This window comes from Centrocercus urophasianus, unplaced genomic scaffold, assembly GCF_019232065.1.
Source record: "Centrocercus urophasianus isolate 14NV4802_14NV808 unplaced genomic scaffold, USGS_Curo_1.0 seq_15, whole genome shotgun sequence".
Lineage (NCBI taxonomy): Eukaryota > Metazoa > Chordata > Aves > Galliformes > Phasianidae > Centrocercus > Centrocercus urophasianus.
In genome coordinates this window covers 882038-900222 of record NW_024884697.1, presented here as the reverse complement: position 1 = coordinate 900222, position 18185 = coordinate 882038, and the positions used below count along the sequence as shown (strand labels likewise).

Here is an 18185-nt window from a genome sequence, read left to right as displayed (position 1 = left end):
GTGATAAATGAGTAGAAAAAAAAATCGTGCAATTCAACTATCTAATATTTATTTTAAGTTTCTTATTTAAGAAGGAGGGAGGCAGTTGCTTTTTAAAATCTTAAAAGCTACTTTTATGTTTAGGAGTGGTCCTAGCAATATATATAATATGTTCAGCCCAATATTTAGGCTTCTTTCTGCAGTATATCTTATTGATTTCTTCTTTATTCAAAGAACAGAGGCTCAATCTAAACTAAAATAGAGAAAAATCCCTAATAAGAGTATTTTGTTGGGGTTAATGTTCTCTTTAACAGGAGAAATAGCAATTAAGTTGAGCAGGAGCAATGTCGTGTTTTATGGAGTAGTTTTCGTGTTGTACTCTGACCAGCTGTACTTTGTGCAACTCACCTGCCTCCTTTTCCATGTTAGAATCTGAAATGAGAAGAGGTTATGAATCATAGAATCACAATTGAGGTTGGGAAAGACCACAAAGATCATCTAGTCTGACCATCACCCCATCACCACTGTAACACTGAACCATCAGACTAGATGCCCCTCAGTGGAACATCTACTCTCATCTTGAATGTCTCCAGATATTTTTTTCCTAATATCCAACCTGAATCTCTCCTGGTTGGCTGGCAATGTGGGGCCATTACCTCTCATCCTAATTGAAGTGCCATGTCCAAGTTGAATATGAGTTGACAGTGCAAGTGGAACTAAAACTCTTCTGATCTTCAAAGGTTAAAGTATTTTATCATATGCTTGTGTCTCTTGCACAGTACTGAAGATTGTGTGATATTGGCCAAGTAAGGATGTAAAACTCAGGTTTTTAATTGAACTTTGGCAATGATAGATGTATTAGTCTGGTTCCAGTTATGAGTTTCATTAAAAATACTGTATTTCTAGTCTTGCTGTTGCTGATGTCCAGATTCTTCTTGGATTCACTTTGCATTGGCCGTGCTCTTGGTTGACACACAGCCTTGAGTTTCTGAGCCCTGTTGTAGCCTTCCTGCTCCTCAAGGCAGCTGACCATCATGTTAACATGGTCATAATGTGCACTTTGGTTTTAAATAAAACCACTTGTAAACTGTTCCTGTTTGTGTTTGTAGGTAGTCACCAGAGCTGCTGTTGCTGTTACTGCTCTTGCTGTTCGCTTGCTGCTTCCCCTTCATTTCCATCCACCTCTGTTACTCTTAGAACTGCTAGACATCTGGAGAATGAATCCTTTTTGATTTTAGAGCCTATCAGTTACAATTATTTGCTAAAAATCAGCTGTTAGAACTGGTCTTTCACAGGACAGTAAGGTGAAGCACTAGCTTACCAATGTTTCTTAAATTTTTTCTACAGCAGTTGCATTTGCTGATCTATCTGTATTGTGCTTTTAATTTTGAGCATTCTTTGTAATCAACTCTGCATCGTTTTGGTTGCTTATGGTTTTGCTTTATGTTAGGTTATCAGAGAATCATAGCATGGCTTGGGTTGGCAGGGACCTCAAGGATCATCGAGCTCCAACCCCCCCTGCCACATGCAGGGCCACCAACCTCCATATCCACCATACAAGTTAACAAAATGTTTTAATCTTATATTTTGTATTCTGAAATATGATTTAGGGTGCTGCTCTATATATTGCTTGCTGCCAGGATTTAAGAAAGTTCTACATAGGTGGAACTATTGAAGAGGATTTCTTTTTGTACATAGTGTCTACACTCCTAAACTGACTGGAGATCTTCCGTTGACCTCCATGAACTTGGACTGAGCTTGTGGTTACTTTCCAGACTTGAACTGTTCTGAACATAAAAAAGTCTTTTTGTCTTGAGCTCTTGTCTTGATAATTGGTGGTAATAGGAAATGAAATGCCTGAAAAGAAAGGAGCATTTATTTGAGGCTTCACTGGAGTGGGGCTGCATCAAGTTAAAAGGCTTCAGGTGTGCATGACATTGAAACTTGTCTGTGCAGTTCAATCACTGGGAAAGTGGCATTTATTAAGGACATAACTTCAACTTGTCTGACTGCAAATATGGACTGTCAGAAAAGACAACTTAAAGTCCAATAGCAGACCCTGCAAAAAAAAAACAAAAAGCTGTTTTTTTTTCCCAGAAAAAGAAAGTTCAGTGCATGACAGCGTGAGGTTTTTCGTTTTTAAGTACAGTAAATGATTGATTGTTCCATTTGTTTCTTAACACATTTGAGAGCTGGATGTTTGGTTTTAATGATTAGCTTTGAGAATAGCTTTTTAGTAACTGGAAAGGTAAAAATTGAGCTGCAGGATTTGAGTGCAAAGCTTTAGATTTTGTTGCGTGTGTTTTAGATGATACTTTCACTGGATGTCGTAGCTTTTTCTAATGACATTTTCCTCTTTGCTTTCCTTGCTGCATTTTCATCTCTCAGCTTCTCAGTTTGACAAATGTTGTTCCTGATTTTGTTCTTGCTTTGTTGAAATTGCTGACAGCTCGCAGGGCAGTGATGAATGCCTGCACACCCCCCCAGAGTGACTGGGGGTTAAACCACCTTTGTGATTGGGAAATTTGGGATACATTCCCACCTGCCAAAGGAAGGAGATAAAATTAGAACTTATGTTTACTTCTACCCAAAGTTTCTAAGCTGTGTCTGCACTGCTTGTTGACCCTTCTCCATTTGTGTGCACTCTGACGTGTTACCTCTTTGGGGAGATGTGAATTTGGTTTTTTGTTTCATCTGCAGAATGGTTTTATGATCATATTTAAATAACTGCTCAAAATAGATTTTGGGAAGAAGAGGATGGATAGTTCATTGTGTGAAATGATACGAGCCATGTGAGTGCTCTTTGACTTCATCCCTGGGATTAGGAGGAATCCTGTTCAGTCCTCTGATTGACAGACAGAAATTCTGTTGACAAAATTTAGGCTTTCAAGAGGTCTTTAAGGAAATCATGATGAAGTTCTCCCCTGTGGATTGCCAATATATCATTGTTTGATTGTTCTGTGACTTATATTAAGCGATGCTGAGTAATCTAGATGCAGGTGCATATGGCAGAGCAGCAAATGGATGCTCTCCTTCCATGCAAAAAAGATAAGTTCATGTTTAGCAACACTTTTCAGGAGCAAGGAAGGAAGGAATGCAGGTTTCTCATAGAAACTGCTCTTAATTTAAAAAGTTGGAGTGCCCCAAAGCTATTTCGGGGTCATTCTTGACTTGAAGGCAAGCACAATAATCCACTGTAGATGTATGTTCTTTCAGTATAGTTAATATTTACTGGTATTAAGGGACCAGACCTTAGCTTGGATGTCTGCTTACTTTATCTCCTTGCTTCTCATTTTTAATGTTTAGCTGACAGGTTTGCTACAAACTTAAATCCTGAAAAGCAAGCAAATGCCATATTTCACCAATAGTAACTTAAATTATTAGATATTTTCTTCTAAAAATGTAAATACCTGCTTTTCTCTGTAGAAGGTGGTGCACAGTAAAATAAGCTATGCTTGCTGTTATTTCCAGTTCATTTCAACATCAACCTTAAAGTTAGGGATGCTGCTGGGGAGTGCTGGATCTTTCTAAGCAATTTAGGAGATTTGTGAAAGTTTTAGAACTAGTAAACTGGGAGAGATCCGAACTGATAACAGTGCTGCTTTAATACCTTAATTTGTCCTTCCTGGTACATTTTGTTCATGGCCTTTTTTCAGGGCACAAAGAAGATTAATTAAGTTTCTCATTCTAGTGCCCACTGGATGCCAGTCTGTTGAAGGACACGAGCAGGGCAGCATTGCTTATGGCTTGTACACATCATTGCATGTCTGCATTTTCATCCCTGGAAGTGTTCAAGGCTGGCTCAGATGGAGCTTTGATCAATGTGACCTAGTGGGAGGAGTCCCTTTCAACCCAAACTCCCCCATCCCAAGCCAATTGTGAACTCCTTGCTACTGTTGCATATGATGCTATGATCCCAGTCTGGTGCTTGGGCAGAATTATTGTCCTTTATTTGGAAATTGATAAGCAAACATTAAAACAAAAAACAAAACAAAACGAAACACACCACAAATAAACTGGAAACTGGAGTAATGTTTCATTGGTGTTAATGTAATGAAAAGAGTAAAGATATTGAAACAACGTTGTCAATATCTTAACACTTTTCCACACTATAATCCTTTTAGTTTGTTACCCTTTGCTTTAATTTATTTAATAAATGATATTTAAAGTAGCTCGTCTTATAAGTATGTTCATGATTTTTGAAGAATGCTCATTAGATTTCAATTATTTGCATACTGAATCCTCTCTGTATGTTGATTTTTCTCTTACGAGTACAGATAGTGAAACACAACTTGAGCCTTTTCTACTTCAAAAGAATTTGTGGATAGAGCTGTCCTGGTATTTAGATATTCCTCCAACTGAAGGGAAGGATTCTGAGAGGTGTGTGAAATGACCTTGGGAAGTTGTCATGTGTGTTTTCATTCCAGGTGTCAGCAGTGGATTCCTTGGAGGGTCCCCTTCTTCAAGTGGAGGGATTGAGTGATCTGAGACTGGAGCTCCACAGCAAGAAGATGAACATGCACTTAGTCCTGATAGATGAGTTACACCGTCATCTTTACATCAAATCAACAAACAAAGTGGGACAGCGCAACAAGGAGAAGGGGAGAATAAGGTTGGTTTGATTGATGCTGACTAAGGGCAGTGGGTCTGGGAGGGAAGAGGACAACTTTCACCCTGTCATCAGCTGAAAATTTCTTGGGACAGTAACATCAATTGGAATTTTCATTCTTAGAGTAGATTTGTTAGCAACTTCCTTTTGCTCATGGCTGTGAAGATCCTGAAACCCCCATGTATGTTGGTGCTCTGTGGAGCCTTCGAGCAGTTCTTTCGCTTAGCAATTCTGTTGTTTTTTTTGCTGCTTCTCACAGAATTATGATGAGATCAGTTCCTTTCAGCATTCTTTTCCTTCCCATGTACCCTTCTCACAGATGCCATGATGGTGAGGCGCTCAGGTCAGGCAAAGGGAATATCGCAGAGGAGAAGTGCTCATCTGTTTTATCACGCTGCCAGGGTTTAAAAAACTTCCAAGTGATCATAAGGTTACTGGCCAGAAGCCACAGCATTGAGGCACCCAAGCAAAGCATCTTAGCTTTGTAGTGTTCCAAAGGTGTTTTAAGGATGTTGAAACACTTTACTTGTTTGGTGTTTCTGATCGGTGGGAGTTCAGTTCAACTGGTACTTTTTCCTAATTTTGTGAATTCTAAATTTGATGGCAGTAACTTTTTTGGGAGGGAAGAAAGGAAGATACTGGCTAGAAAAAAGAAAGTGAGTGATTGTCACTTTTTGTAGAGCAGGAGAGATAATAAACAATGGTGGGGAGCAACAGAGGAGTCAGCATATAATTAAGATGCAGAGAAAAGATAAATTAGCATCTTATTATGTGGAAGGAGGAATAAAAAATGCTAACCAAAAATAAGAAGAGAGATAGTAAGTTTCATTAAATAAATTCATGAAACTAAGAATTGTTTGAAGTTGAAGTTTCTAAGAAAGGGAGTTGTTAGCAAGGCCTTTCTCTCTTCCTTACTCATCTTGTTAATTAAAAACAGACAAAAAGCTTTGGTGTACCCAGACTATGCAACTACTAATTAACTGCGATTCTGTATGACTGCTACAGGGACCCTTATCTTTTTCTTGCTTTGTCTTTTTCCATATTCCTCGTTATACATCATTGATATGATATTAATATGAACACTTGGATCAAGGACAATCTTGTAGCTTCTTTTTGGTGCGCTGCCCTAGACTGCTGTCAATTAGGATGCAATTATGGTTATAGTTACTTAAAATCAACAGAGCAAGTGTGTTAGATCTAACAGTGCTAATCTGGAATGCGTAGCCAGTCCCTTTAAGTGTGGCATTGTAGTTATGTAGAGTATAGGTGGATAGTAAGGTTAGCCCTTGTTTCTGCATGTTTCTGTAAGTATTTTGACCTCTAAGGGAAAACACAAAACTCATTAGAGGGAGCCTTCTCTGCTTCCTTATCTTCGAAATGATTTCTTGCATTTGCTCCCCTGCCATATCCAGCTTTATGGCTTTCATTATGCAGCTGAAGCAATGCAACGTATTTTTGGCAAATGATACTATATGAATTATGGAAATGACCAAGTCTTCCTGCTTTCAGAGTAAGAAGGTTCCTTTGGAGAAGGGTAGATGTACACAGAACAGGAGTTTGGAGGGCAGGAGAAAGTGAATATTGCTAGAGGGTGCTAGAAAAGCTTGAAGGAGTAAGTAGTTTACAAAGAATCACAGAATCACAGGGTTGGGAGGGACCTCAAGGATGTGGAGGCCACCAACCTCCACATTTAATACCAGACCAGGCTGCCCAGGGCTCCATCCAATCTGGCCTTGAACACCTCCAGGGACCGGGCATCCACAGCCTCTCTGGGCAGCCTGTTCCAGCACCTCCCCCTCTCCCTCTGTAAAGAATTTCCCCCTAAAGGCCGTGGAAATGGGGTCATCTCTATTCCATATGGGGTTTTCTAGAAAGATTATAACAATTCTTTGTCAGTTTTTTATCAGGAGTTAATTGTGCTGGAGGCGAATGGTGCTGTGGCCACCAGGCCACCATTCAGAGGAGTCTAGAGCTGTAATAAATTCAGAGTGGCCTTGGGTTACCAGATTTTTGTCACTGATGCAACAGTGTTCCCTCATCGTTGCTTTTTGGCTTTTGTCTTCTTCTTTCAAGTGTATTTACACATTGTCACTTGTACCCATCTATGGACTCGTGCTTTAATTTAGGTTTCATAAACCTCTTTATCAGAACTGTTACGTTTATCTCTTTTGCACACACATTTAAGAAATAATTATTTTTTGTGAGTGAAGATTCTACATGGTAGTAAAGAGTTTGCTTTAATTTTCCCCCTCATACAGTTCACTTGTGAAAGATGCTTCTTCTGTACCCCTCATGGATGTTACTAACTTGTCTACACCTCGAAAGTTCCTTGAAACTTCCCAGTTCAGTACTCCTGGAAGCTCCAGCAGTGAGTATTTCAGTCACTTGTGTTCCTACCTGGCTTATTTTGTAGCACTTCAGTTGGTTTTTCAAGAATAGTAGAGGATGTATCTTCCCCTCTTCACAGATGTCTGCTAGTGGGGGTCCTGAGATAAAAAGATATAAAGAAAATTTGTAAAATACTGTGAAATGAGAGAGTGGTAAATCGAGGGGCAGAATTCAATCATATCTACAGATTTTTTTGGCAAGTAATCCTTACTTAAATTAAATACACTTTGTTTTCTTTGTCTGTTCTTGTGTTGATCATATCTGTGATATCTAGGACAAGACATCTTCAGTCAGTTCAGTTTCCATAGAAGTCCCCTCTATATTTTATGTAGTCAAGCAAGTATATGTAGATATCACAGAAGTATTTTGTTGTGTTGGAACCAAAAGGTCAAAGCTTTTCCTTGTGGGAACTTTCCAAGTTTGACTAAAGGACTCCCTAGACACAGGATTAGTCTGGTTGTCTTTGTATACCTGATGCAACAGATACTAAGCAAAATACTCAGATTTATTTATTATTATTTTGTACGAAGCTTTGAAAGCACTGCACAGATGGGGAATTAATCCTTGTATTGTTTCAGTGGATTAACGTGTGTGGTTGTCCTTGTTCAACAAATGAATAAAATGAAGAATACAGAAGTGACCTACATGTCTGTCCCACTTGCCTCCTTGTCAGTCTTCCTCAAATTGGGATGTTTTTTTAGTCTTCTCACCCTTAACCATTTCTTTCCTTATTTTTGTCAGCTTGAGTCTGTTGTTTTGTGCTATACTTGCCTCCAACCTCTCTTCTGTGATCATTCTTCTGCTCATTTTTGTTATGTGGCTGTGTTTCTGTTGAGGTGGCTTGTCTCTCAGTCGGAGGCTGTAATTCTTCTTAGTGGATGTTTTTGAGATTTGTGATGTGCCAATACAAATTTACAAAGCTGGAAAGAGCAGCTTCATCATGGAACCCTAGGATAAAAAGCATGCAAAAATTCTGAGCTTCACTGTCAGAATTATTGTACTTAACCCATATAAACAATGAAGCTCAGTTCTTTCCAAAATCACATGATTTGGGGAGATAAAAGAATAAACCATGCACAGCTGTATGCTGTTCCCACCACTGTAAATGTTAACCTACTTTTCATAGAATCACAGAATGGCCTGGGTTGAAGAGGACCACAATGATCATCCAGTTTCAACCCTTCCGCTGTGTGCACGGTTGCCAACCACCAGGCCAAGGTGCCCAGAGCCACATCCAGCCTGGCCATGAATGCTTCCAGGAATGGGGCATCCACAACCTCTCTGGGCAACCTGTTCAAGTGCTTCACCACTCTCTGAGTGGAAAAACTTCCTCCTAATATTTAACTTAAATCTCCTGTCGTAGTTTAAAACCATTCCCCCTTGTCCTATCACTACCCACCTTCACAAGCATCACACCCCTTCTGTTTATACACTCCCTTCAAATAAGGGAAGGCCACAATGAGGTCTCCCCAGAGTCTTCTCCAAGCTAAACAAGTCCAGTTCCCTCAACCTTACTTCATAGCAGAGGTGCTCCAGCCCTCTGATCATCTTAGTGGCCCTCCTCTGGACCTGCTCCAAGAGCTCCATATCCTCCTTGTGCTGGGGGCCCCAGGCCTACTACTTTTGCTGTAAGTGAATTGTGTAATATCTGCCATTGCTGATAGTTTTCCATCTAAACCATGAATCCTCCTAGCAAAATAATGATAGTGATAATAATGAAGAAAAAAGTCTGAAGTTGCAGAGCTGATAGGAATCTCCCATTGTGTTTTATTGATGGGGAATAGACAGCAGGAGATGCGCCTGTTGAAAAATGGAATCCCTATCCTTCATCATCTTTTGTCTTTTTCTTTTTTTTGTTGCTAGTGTAACAACAATCTTAAATCTGCTTTGAAATTATTTTTTTGACATTTTCATCTTTGAAGACTTTCACAGCCCAACCAATTCTCATCTCACCTGCTGAGACTGAGAAAGGGTTCATTAATATCTAGAACTGGCGAGGAAAAATGGAATTAAGCAGACAAAAGTAAGAACAGAAGAGTTAATAAGGATGAGAGAGATTGTTTTTTGATTTATGTATTTTAGGCATCTCAGATCTGATGCAGTGTTGATGACATCTCTTGTTCTAAGATTCTCTGATAAAGTTATTTAGTGCAGTGTTTGAGTGGACGTGCAAAGATACAAGCAACAGGTAAAACTACAAAGAGATTTCTAAGAAATAGGTTGGTTGTGGGCATAAAGCAGCATGGCTGCTTTGACTCCAAACACCTGAAAACAAGGCTTTGATAGCTTCATTCTCAACTGATGTAAATTGTTATACATCACCTGAGGATCTGCCATCAAACCTCTCATTTGTTCAGATCTTTTGCTGTTCGTGCTCATTGCACCAGAAAATCTTTCACCTGGCTCCTTGTTTCACTCTATTACAGTGTTGTGCTGGGCAAGTGTCCTTCAAATGGGAAAGATAGAGGATATAATAGCAAACGTTTGGTCAGCATGAAGCATGCATATAGTTTTGCTTGAAGCTCACAATGTACTTATGTACTTTTTTTCCCAGATAATTTTATTTAGAAGTAGTCTTTTCCAGGGCTGCAAAACTATTAGAAATTTAAAACTTATGTGTGTGCATAATGAAAGCTGTTTCTGCCTTTAGTCATTGAGGTTCTTTAGCTTTTTATTGATGAAACGAAGTGGCCATGCATATTAATATACACCACTATGAAGCACTGACTCATTCAACCTATCTCAGCAAAGAAGGTGCCAACATTTTTGAGCCCTTTCTGCATTTGCTTCCCAAAAGAGATGTTACTTTGTGCTGTAGAATCTTTATAAGGAAATTAAAGCAGTTCCTTCTGCACTTTAAAATAAAGAGAATCTTTGGTAACGTTCACCTGAGGATTGTAGAAACGGCAGCTCATGGTAGCACTTTCCCTTCATGCCAGTTTAGAGAAATAAATTCACATCTAAATTTTATTTCTCTGCATGAACTTTCTCTATTCTGAAGCGTATTTATGGCAGTTTCTGCTTTGCCAGGCTCTTCCTGGAACTATAAAATGTTCTCACTCAGTACACAGAAAACCTAGGAGATTTCTTTCCTGAAAAACTCATGAAATTGCATCTTAGAAAGCCAACAGAAGGCAACCTGAAGTGGAAACAGTGTTGGTAACATGTTCTTATGGATGGGATTTGTAAATTTTATGTAGGTGATATTCTTCTGTGATGGATATTCCTCAGCAACAAGAGAAAAACTTAGCTTCTAGATCCAATCAGTATGGTGGCTTCAAAGGTTAAATGTGTGGTTACTGCTCAAGAGTGCAAGTCCCTCTGTGTAGGTGGAAGCATGGGGAGACCTGTGAAATACTCTGAGGAATCATGGAGCTTTAAGGTCCAGTTTTAAAGGTGCTCTAAAAATACCATTCTGACATTCTCTGTTTGTTGTCACAGTTGCTTCCACCTTAAGCATGCTCAATAAATAAATAAGTGTTTTTTCTTTATTAATATCACTTGGGGATTTGACGCCAGCAGGGTGATTTTTTTTCTCAAGCATTCACACTAAAAGTTAAATCCTCTTGCTAAACCTGGCTTGTCCTGTGAGCTGTTTTGCATTTGCACAGGTCCAATTGAGGACTTAATCAGAAGGTGGTGGAACCCAGCAGTGAATCTGTATTTTTTTTTCCTGCTGTCATTATAGTGCTGTGTGAAAAGCACAGTTTGTCTTGACTGTTTCAGGGTAAATTTTTGTGCCTATGTTACTTAAGGAGGAAGGCTGCTTTTGCAGTTTAAGACTGTTTTGCCACTGCACAACGAACATGAAAGCCTGTGAAGTAACTTTTAATGTGCTGTTTTGCAGGGCTGTGCTTTCTCACTGATCTTCACCAATGGTTCACATTCTGGCTTGATGCTGAGCACAGACACACGTAATGCATGTGTGTTTAGAGGAGGAAAGGGAAAATGGAGAGAGCTTTAGATCCACGTGGTGAAATCCAAAAGGAATACTTGTCTCCCTTCTTGAAGAATTTGATCAGTTGTTTTTTTTTTTTTTTTTTTTTTTGGAACTTGGAAACAGTGCATGGGGTGGATTTTCAGAGTGGCTCACAGGGTTGCTTGGTGCACTTTTCTTAAATGAGGTTACAGTAGGTTTGAGAGAGTGGCCTTGTCAAATTCCAACATCTCTGCTTTTGGAAGACTACTGTCCTAAAAACTGTACATAGACCTGTATCAGTCACAGTTGGAGATTTGCCTTTAGGCTTTGAGGTTACTTATCTCTTAGGTCTTTTTTCTTTTGGACTTGGTACTAAGGCAGGTCAGGAAATGATTAAAATCTTTAAGGGACCATTTCTGAAGGAACTGCCCATGTGCTGCCTGTTATCTCCACTTACAGATCAAAAAAGGATTCAGCACCACAGGTGTTATTAAATTTCTTCAGATATCACATGACACTGAATGAATCTATCATCTGGAAGGACATAAATCATGGAAAATAGTATGTTAAATTTTACTGGTTGCCCATAAATGTGCACATCTGTAGTAAGTAGCAGCAAATTTTGAAGATTCATTGGAATGAAAAACAAGACCCAAGAATCTTTTCTTAGGCCTGTTACACTTAAATGAGTTATCAACATAAGCTTTTCTGGGGATCAGTGATATTGAAATGTCTCTTGCAGCAGATTTCTTGTGAAATGGCAGAACAGCACAGATTAGAGTATCGTCGGTTGGAGCAGATGTTTTTATAGGGTATTGTCAAAGCAGGAAAACTTCTCTCCCTTTCTGTCTGTGGAGGTGATAAATCAATGATGCACATGATTAAACTTTCTGGTGATTTGAACTGGATATGGATTTTGGCTTAGACATGGAGTTGAGTGTTTTTTTCCAATACCCAGCTCTCGTGTTGTAAAGCATCTGAAAATGTCTCCGTGCTTCATTAGAGAGGTTGTGGCAAAGACACTGCTACTTGAAGTTGTTGTTCTCTTTAAGTTGGTTTATATGGACCTATGTACAGAGGTTGATCATTAGGCTGATACAGCAAGATAATATGACAAAGATCTGTTTAAAATTATAAATCGAAGTTTAAAGGCATCCTTACAGTGATTTAATAAAGACAGCTGAATCTGGAGCTAGGAATATTGGGTTTTTTTCACGTTATTTTATTCATTATTACAGTCTGAAAGGGTGGGGAAGGCTGGCAATGAGTAGAGTCACCCGGGGTCTGGGTCCACTCCTGTTCAACATGTTCATTAGGAATTGTTTGCACCATCAGTAAATTTATTGATGACCCAGGGTGCCTTCAGCCTCATCCAAGCTGGAACTCTGTGAAATTTAGTTCTTGTTGTTACTGAAAACATCCTGTGGGGTTCTTCTTTGGTGTTTCTGTATTACTTTGTGAATGAAGGAAAGGTTCAGGCTGGGTGTTACGAAGAATTTATTCTCAGGAGTGGTGAGATGCTGGCACAGGTTGCCCAGGGAGGTGGTGGAGTCTCAGAAGGTGTTCAAGAAAAGGGTGGGTGTAGTACTTAGAGACATGGTCTAGTGTGCAGTAATGGTGGTGGGTGGATGATTGGACTAAATGATCTTAGTGTTCTTTTCCAACCTTAATGAAGCTGTGATTCAAAGTTGTTTAATTAAAATTACTTTTTCCCTTCTTTTTATTAAAAAAAAAAGATGGTAACCAAATATAAACAGCAGTCCCACAATACAGATTAATTAATAAAGACAAGCATTGAAGGAATAACTTAATCGTTCACGGGTTCTCTGCATAAAGCAGGTGCTTATGGCATGAACTAAAATGTTAGCTCTGTAAAGAGAGAGCATACATTATGCAGATGCAGTTTAGGTAGAATCTGGTGCATGTTGAAACCAATGAAGTCTTATGCTTTTGTCCACATCCCAGCAAATGACAGAATTATTCATAATCACAGTTTAAGAATAAATATAGATGGAGCATGCAGAGGCTATCTGTGGATATCATCTTTCACCCATGGAGCTCCTCAGCCCCCAGGAAGTAATATGTGTTTTAAAGGTGAACTTTGCAAATGTTGGTTTGCTTTCATGCTTTTTTTTGAAGAGGTGAGGGACTGATTTGTGGCCCAGAGCTTTGTGGTCGAATAACCCCTTGATGACATTAAATTGTAGAAGGGGATGTTTGAGGTAGGGAAGACACAAGAAAGGGACATCTTCAGTATCCCAGTATTGGGATCTTGTCGGATCTTGTCAGATCTTGTAGATAAATGGGCCCCCCCAGGCTACCCAGGATATCTCTTTAATAGGCAGAATGTGCAGGAAACAAAATTTCTACTGTTTTATCAAAAGATAAGATCTAACAGAATGTATATACTGGTGTGTTGCTACTAGGTGTTGAAGTGTGCTGTTATTTGTAAGAGACGTAAATCATTGTCCTGAGTATAAAAGGGTGTTTCAAAATTGGTTTGCTCTTTTTGAAAATGGAAGGGTGTTCATGTGATGGCAGAATTCTCAGAAAGATTGCTGCCTTCATTCCTCTTAAACGTTGTCCTCGCATTTGGATGTAGCAGTGCTTCCTCTCTCTCATTTTCATTGTGTGATATTAAGAGTAATTTACAGCCCCCCTTACAAAGGTGCTGTGGTGTAATGGTGAGGACCTGCCTGAAAGGTTGTTTAGGCTCTGAATGCTGTGCACTGAACTCGGAACAACAAGATTTTCATTTTTACTTCTAAACAGTATGTGAAAACCTTTTCTCCTCCAGCATTTCCAATGTCTTTTCCACAGCTATTGTTCCAAGGAGCTCATTTTCTTTGTTTGTGCCTGGCACACTGTGGTTTTTAAAGAACAACAAACAAAACAAGTGGACCACATACACAGTGCACAAAGTGCTTTGCAGCCTCATGGGCTGAAAGGTGTGTGAGAGATGAGAGCTTTGAGTGGAAATGCGTGCGTCAGGTTTTTCCCAGAGGTTTCCTCCAGGAAGACAACACAGCCAGAAGCCCAGCTGAAGTGTCTTGATACCAATGCACACAGCACAAGAAATAAAGAGGAACTGGAATCAGGTGCAGTTGGAAAACTACAGTCTTACTGCTATCACAGAAACATGGTGGGATGATTCACGTAACTGGAATATCATGATAAAGGGCTCTCAGCTTTATAGAAGGAATAGGTGAGGTAGGAGGGCTGGTGGAGTTGTCCTCTGTATTAAAAAGTGGATAATCTGTGAGGAGCTGTGCCTGAGCAACTCATGAAAAGGTCGAGAGCTTGTGGGTTAAAACTGGACCAGACTAATAAGGGGTATCAGGTGGTTGGGGTGTACTACAAGCCAACTGATAAAGGGGAACTTGCTGAGTGGTCCTTCTTGCATCATCTGCAAGAGATGTCCTTTGTGTAGGGTCTCATCCTGGTGGGGGATTTCAACCACCTGGATATCTGCAGGGAAAGCAGCACAGTGAGCTGCAAGAAGTCCGGGAGACTCCTGGTGTCCATGGATGACAGCTTCCTGGTTCAGGTCTTGGACACATCCACCAGAGGTGAAGTGTTGCTGGACCTGATGTTCAGCAATGCAGAAGGGATCATAAAAGAGGCTAAGATTGGAGGCAGCATAGGCTGCAGTGACCATGGCCTCCCTGGTGGCTTGGCCTGGCCTGGGAAGAATATAGGGATGCAGTTGGAAGTGAACTTGGCAAGGAAGGTGGAAAAAAAACAAACCAAGAAGGGATTCTTTAGGTGCATTGGCAGACAAGGCAGTCAAAGGAGAGCATACCTCCTCTGATGAATGAAAATGGAGAGCTAACATCCTTAGACATGGAGAAGGCTGAGGTACTTAATGAGTTCTTTGCCTCGGTGTTCACAGCTAGTCAGCCTTCTCATACCTCTTCTGTTCTAGAACTTCTAAGCAGGGAAGAAAATCCCTCCCAGCGTAAGAGCAGAGCAGGTCCCCAAGCATCTCATGAAGCTGGATGCTTTCAAATCTATGGGGCCAGATGATATGCATCCCAGGATTCTGAAAGAAATGGCTGATGTGGTTGCTGAGCTGCCCTCTATTGTATTTGAAAAATCATGGCTGTCAGGTAAAGTCCCTGGTGACTGGAAAAAGAGAAATATCACTCCTGTATTCAAGTAAGGGAGAAAGAAGGACCTGGGGAACAATAGGCTGGTGAGCCCCACCTTTGTCCTTGGGAGGATCATGGAGCACATCCTCCTGGAAGAGATGTTAAGGCACATGAGAGATGAACAGGTGATCTGAGACAGCCAGAGGGTTGTTGTCAACAGCTCAGTGTCCAGATGGAAGCTGGTCATGAGAGGGTCTGTTCTGGTAGCAGTACTCTTGGGCATTTTAATCAGTGGCGTAGCTAGTGGGATTGAGCATACTCTCAGCAAGTTTGCTGATGCCACTGAATGGTGCAGTTGATACAACAGAAGAGAGGGATGCCAGCCAGAGGGACCTGGACATGCTCAAAAAGTATGCATATGAGAATCTAATGAGGTTTAAGAAGGCGTTGCACTTGGGTTGGGACAGTCTTAGATATGAGTACAGACAGGGAGAAGAACTCCTTGAAAGCAACTCTGTGGAGAAGGACTTGGGTGTCCTGAGGGATTAAAAAACTGGATAAGAGCCAACAGCGTGGTCTTGCAGCCCAAAAGGCCAACTGTATCCTGGGCTCCATCAGCAGAGAGGTAGCAGCAGGATGAGGCAGGTGATTGTCCCCCTCTACTCTGCCCTTGTAATGCCCCTGTGGTACTGCATCCAGGTCTGGCACACCCAGTACAGGAGGGATGTAGAGCTGCTGGTGCAGGTCCAGAGAAGGGTGATGATCAGAGACCTGGAGCACCTCTCCTATGAAGAAAGGCTGAGGGAGTCGGGCTTGTTCAGCTTGGAGAAGAGGAGGCTCTGGGGAGACCTCCTTGTGGCCTTCCAATAACTTAAGGGAGCTTATATGCAGGGGAGGGACTGAATTTTTCCATGGCCTCATAGCGATAGAACAAGGGGGAATGGCTTTAAAGTATAAGAGGGTAGATTTAGGTTAGATGTTAGGAGGAAATTATTTACTCAGAGTGGTGAGGTACTGTAACAGGCTGTCCAGGGAAGAAGTTGTGGGTGATCTGTCGCTGAAGGTGTTCAAGGCCAGGCTGGATGAGGTCTTGAGCAGGCTGATCCAGTGGTTGGCAACCCTGCCCCCATGGCCAGGGGGTTGAAACTAGCTGATCTTCAAGGTCCCCTCCAACTTAAGCCGTGTTTCTGTGATACCTTGCAATTAGTATTATGGTTTATGTGCATTCAGAATGTCTCCTTTATTATCACTGCATTTTTATTTAATAAGCGTATTCTGAGTGCTTATGGGTTTGTTGAATCTACCCCCTTAAATTGCAAAATTACAAGTTTAATTAGACTTTAATTGCAAGAAGCATACACACAAGAGGAGAAGAAAGCACTCTGTGATCTCACAGACACTCTGCCTCCTATGTTGATTATCCAAAACTTGATGTCATTCTCTATCACAGTGTGCAAGGATCTTATAGAGTACTTACTCCATCTTACTGAGCATCTTGCTGGTTTCCACTTTGAAATACAAGAGTAAGCAGCAAGTCTGATATGAGCTCAAGGTGCTGTTGTTGGGATTACAGGACAGAAAGGCCCACTGTGCTGTCGAGGTTGGTGTCAGCTGGCACTGAAATAAGTGTTATCCATTTATAGTGGTGCAATTTGTAAAGCAGTACCATGCAGGCTCTTTGGGACTTTTTTTTTTTTTTTTTTGCTTTTGTGCTAACTTGGACAGAGCTTCTGCTCTCCTGGGAGTATTCATCACAGAATGGCCTGGGTTGAAAAGGACCACAATGATCATCCAGTTTCAACCCCTTGCTATCTGTAGGGTCGCCAACCACCAGAGCAGGCTGCACAGAGCCACATCCAGCCTGGCCTTGAATGCCTCCAGGGATGGGGCATCCACAACCTCCTTGGGCATTATTTTCCAGTGTGTCACCACCGTCTGTGTGAAAAACTTCCCCCTAATATCTAACCTAAACCACCCCTGTATCAGTTTAAGACCATTCCCCCTTGTCCTATCACTATCCACCCTTGTAAGCAGCGGTTCCCCCTCCTGTTTATAAGCTCCCTTCAAGTCCTGGAAGGCCGAGTGTTGTAGCTTTGGCCAGTGACAGGGCTGCACACTGCTTGTCACATGCCACTTTGCATTTCTGCCATGTTATTTCAATTGTACTGGTGGATCTTTTGATATTTATTAAGGTTCTTGGATAAGCAGTTGAGTAGTAGATACCATGGGAGTCATCTGTCACCCAACAGCTCTCTGATAGGACTTCAGCAACAGTAAGATGAAACTGCCATTCTGGCTTAATTCCTATATGAGGAGCCAGTATGGTGGATGGCACTGCTCAGGTGGCATTTGTCCATGCACTATCCCTGTTAACAAGGAGTTAGTTCAGTTTGCCTTCCAGACACTTATTTGCCACGGATCGGCTCAATATGTTTATTAAGTGCTTCACTCAGTCTTCAGTAGAGACATCCTTTTGTTGTTCCTGGGTATTATCTGTAAATTAAGAAATGTTGATTAATGAACATACTTAGAACAAGCACGGTACCTCTTGCTTTTCTCCTTTTGTCGCTTAGCAACAGAATTTCTCCCAGTGCTGTCCCTGTCACTTCAGGAGGACCGTATCTATGATATCCTCTCTAATTCTTTTAGTTTTTCCTTTCAGGAAGCCTTGCTAAAAGATTTGGGTAACTTCATCAACCTCTTGACAGACATAATAAAGCAGAATGGGATAACATCAAACAATAATTCACTTCGACAGTGTAAACTTTGCCGAATTTATCAGGAGTCTGTTAAGCTTGATAGTGTTTATAATGAAAATTCCTCTCCTGTGAAAAATGTCATGAAGAAAAACAGCTGGGTTGGAAATGTAGTTTTTAGCTCCTTGAAACTCGTTCAGGGGATTCATAGTGATAGAACACCTCCTCGTTTATGCATATGTTAATTGCACCAGGCTTCCTCTGCTTCATAACTAATACATAACACCATAAGCTTTATTTCTAAATCAGTCAAATGTGCAGTGGTGTGTTTATGCATAGATACACAACGTTTCCTCCAAGCGAGCTAAAACTTCCATTGCCCTCTCCCACCCAACTAAAATCTGAGTGCTGATGTTTCCTTGTTTATTCCTTGAGAGTTCTGTGATGGCACCGTGCAGAAAAAGCATTTAAACTTCGTTGCCAAGTGTTGTTTCTAGTAGTTT

At 40.8% G+C, this 18185-nt stretch overlaps 1 protein-coding gene across 2 annotated transcripts in view; it reads left to right on the top strand.

Annotated features, from left to right (window-relative positions):
• Positions 1 to 18185, top strand: part of EXOC4 (exocyst complex component 4) — a 397972-nt gene that overhangs the window by 38489 nt on the left and 341298 nt on the right. For both annotated transcript variants that reach the window (XM_042815485.1, XM_042815486.1), the window contains exons 4-5: positions 4407 to 4591; positions 6847 to 6956. In XM_042815485.1, the coding sequence (XP_042671419.1) occupies positions 4407 to 4591; positions 6847 to 6956 (295 nt within the window). The remainder of the gene's footprint in view (positions 1 to 4406; positions 4592 to 6846; positions 6957 to 18185) is intronic.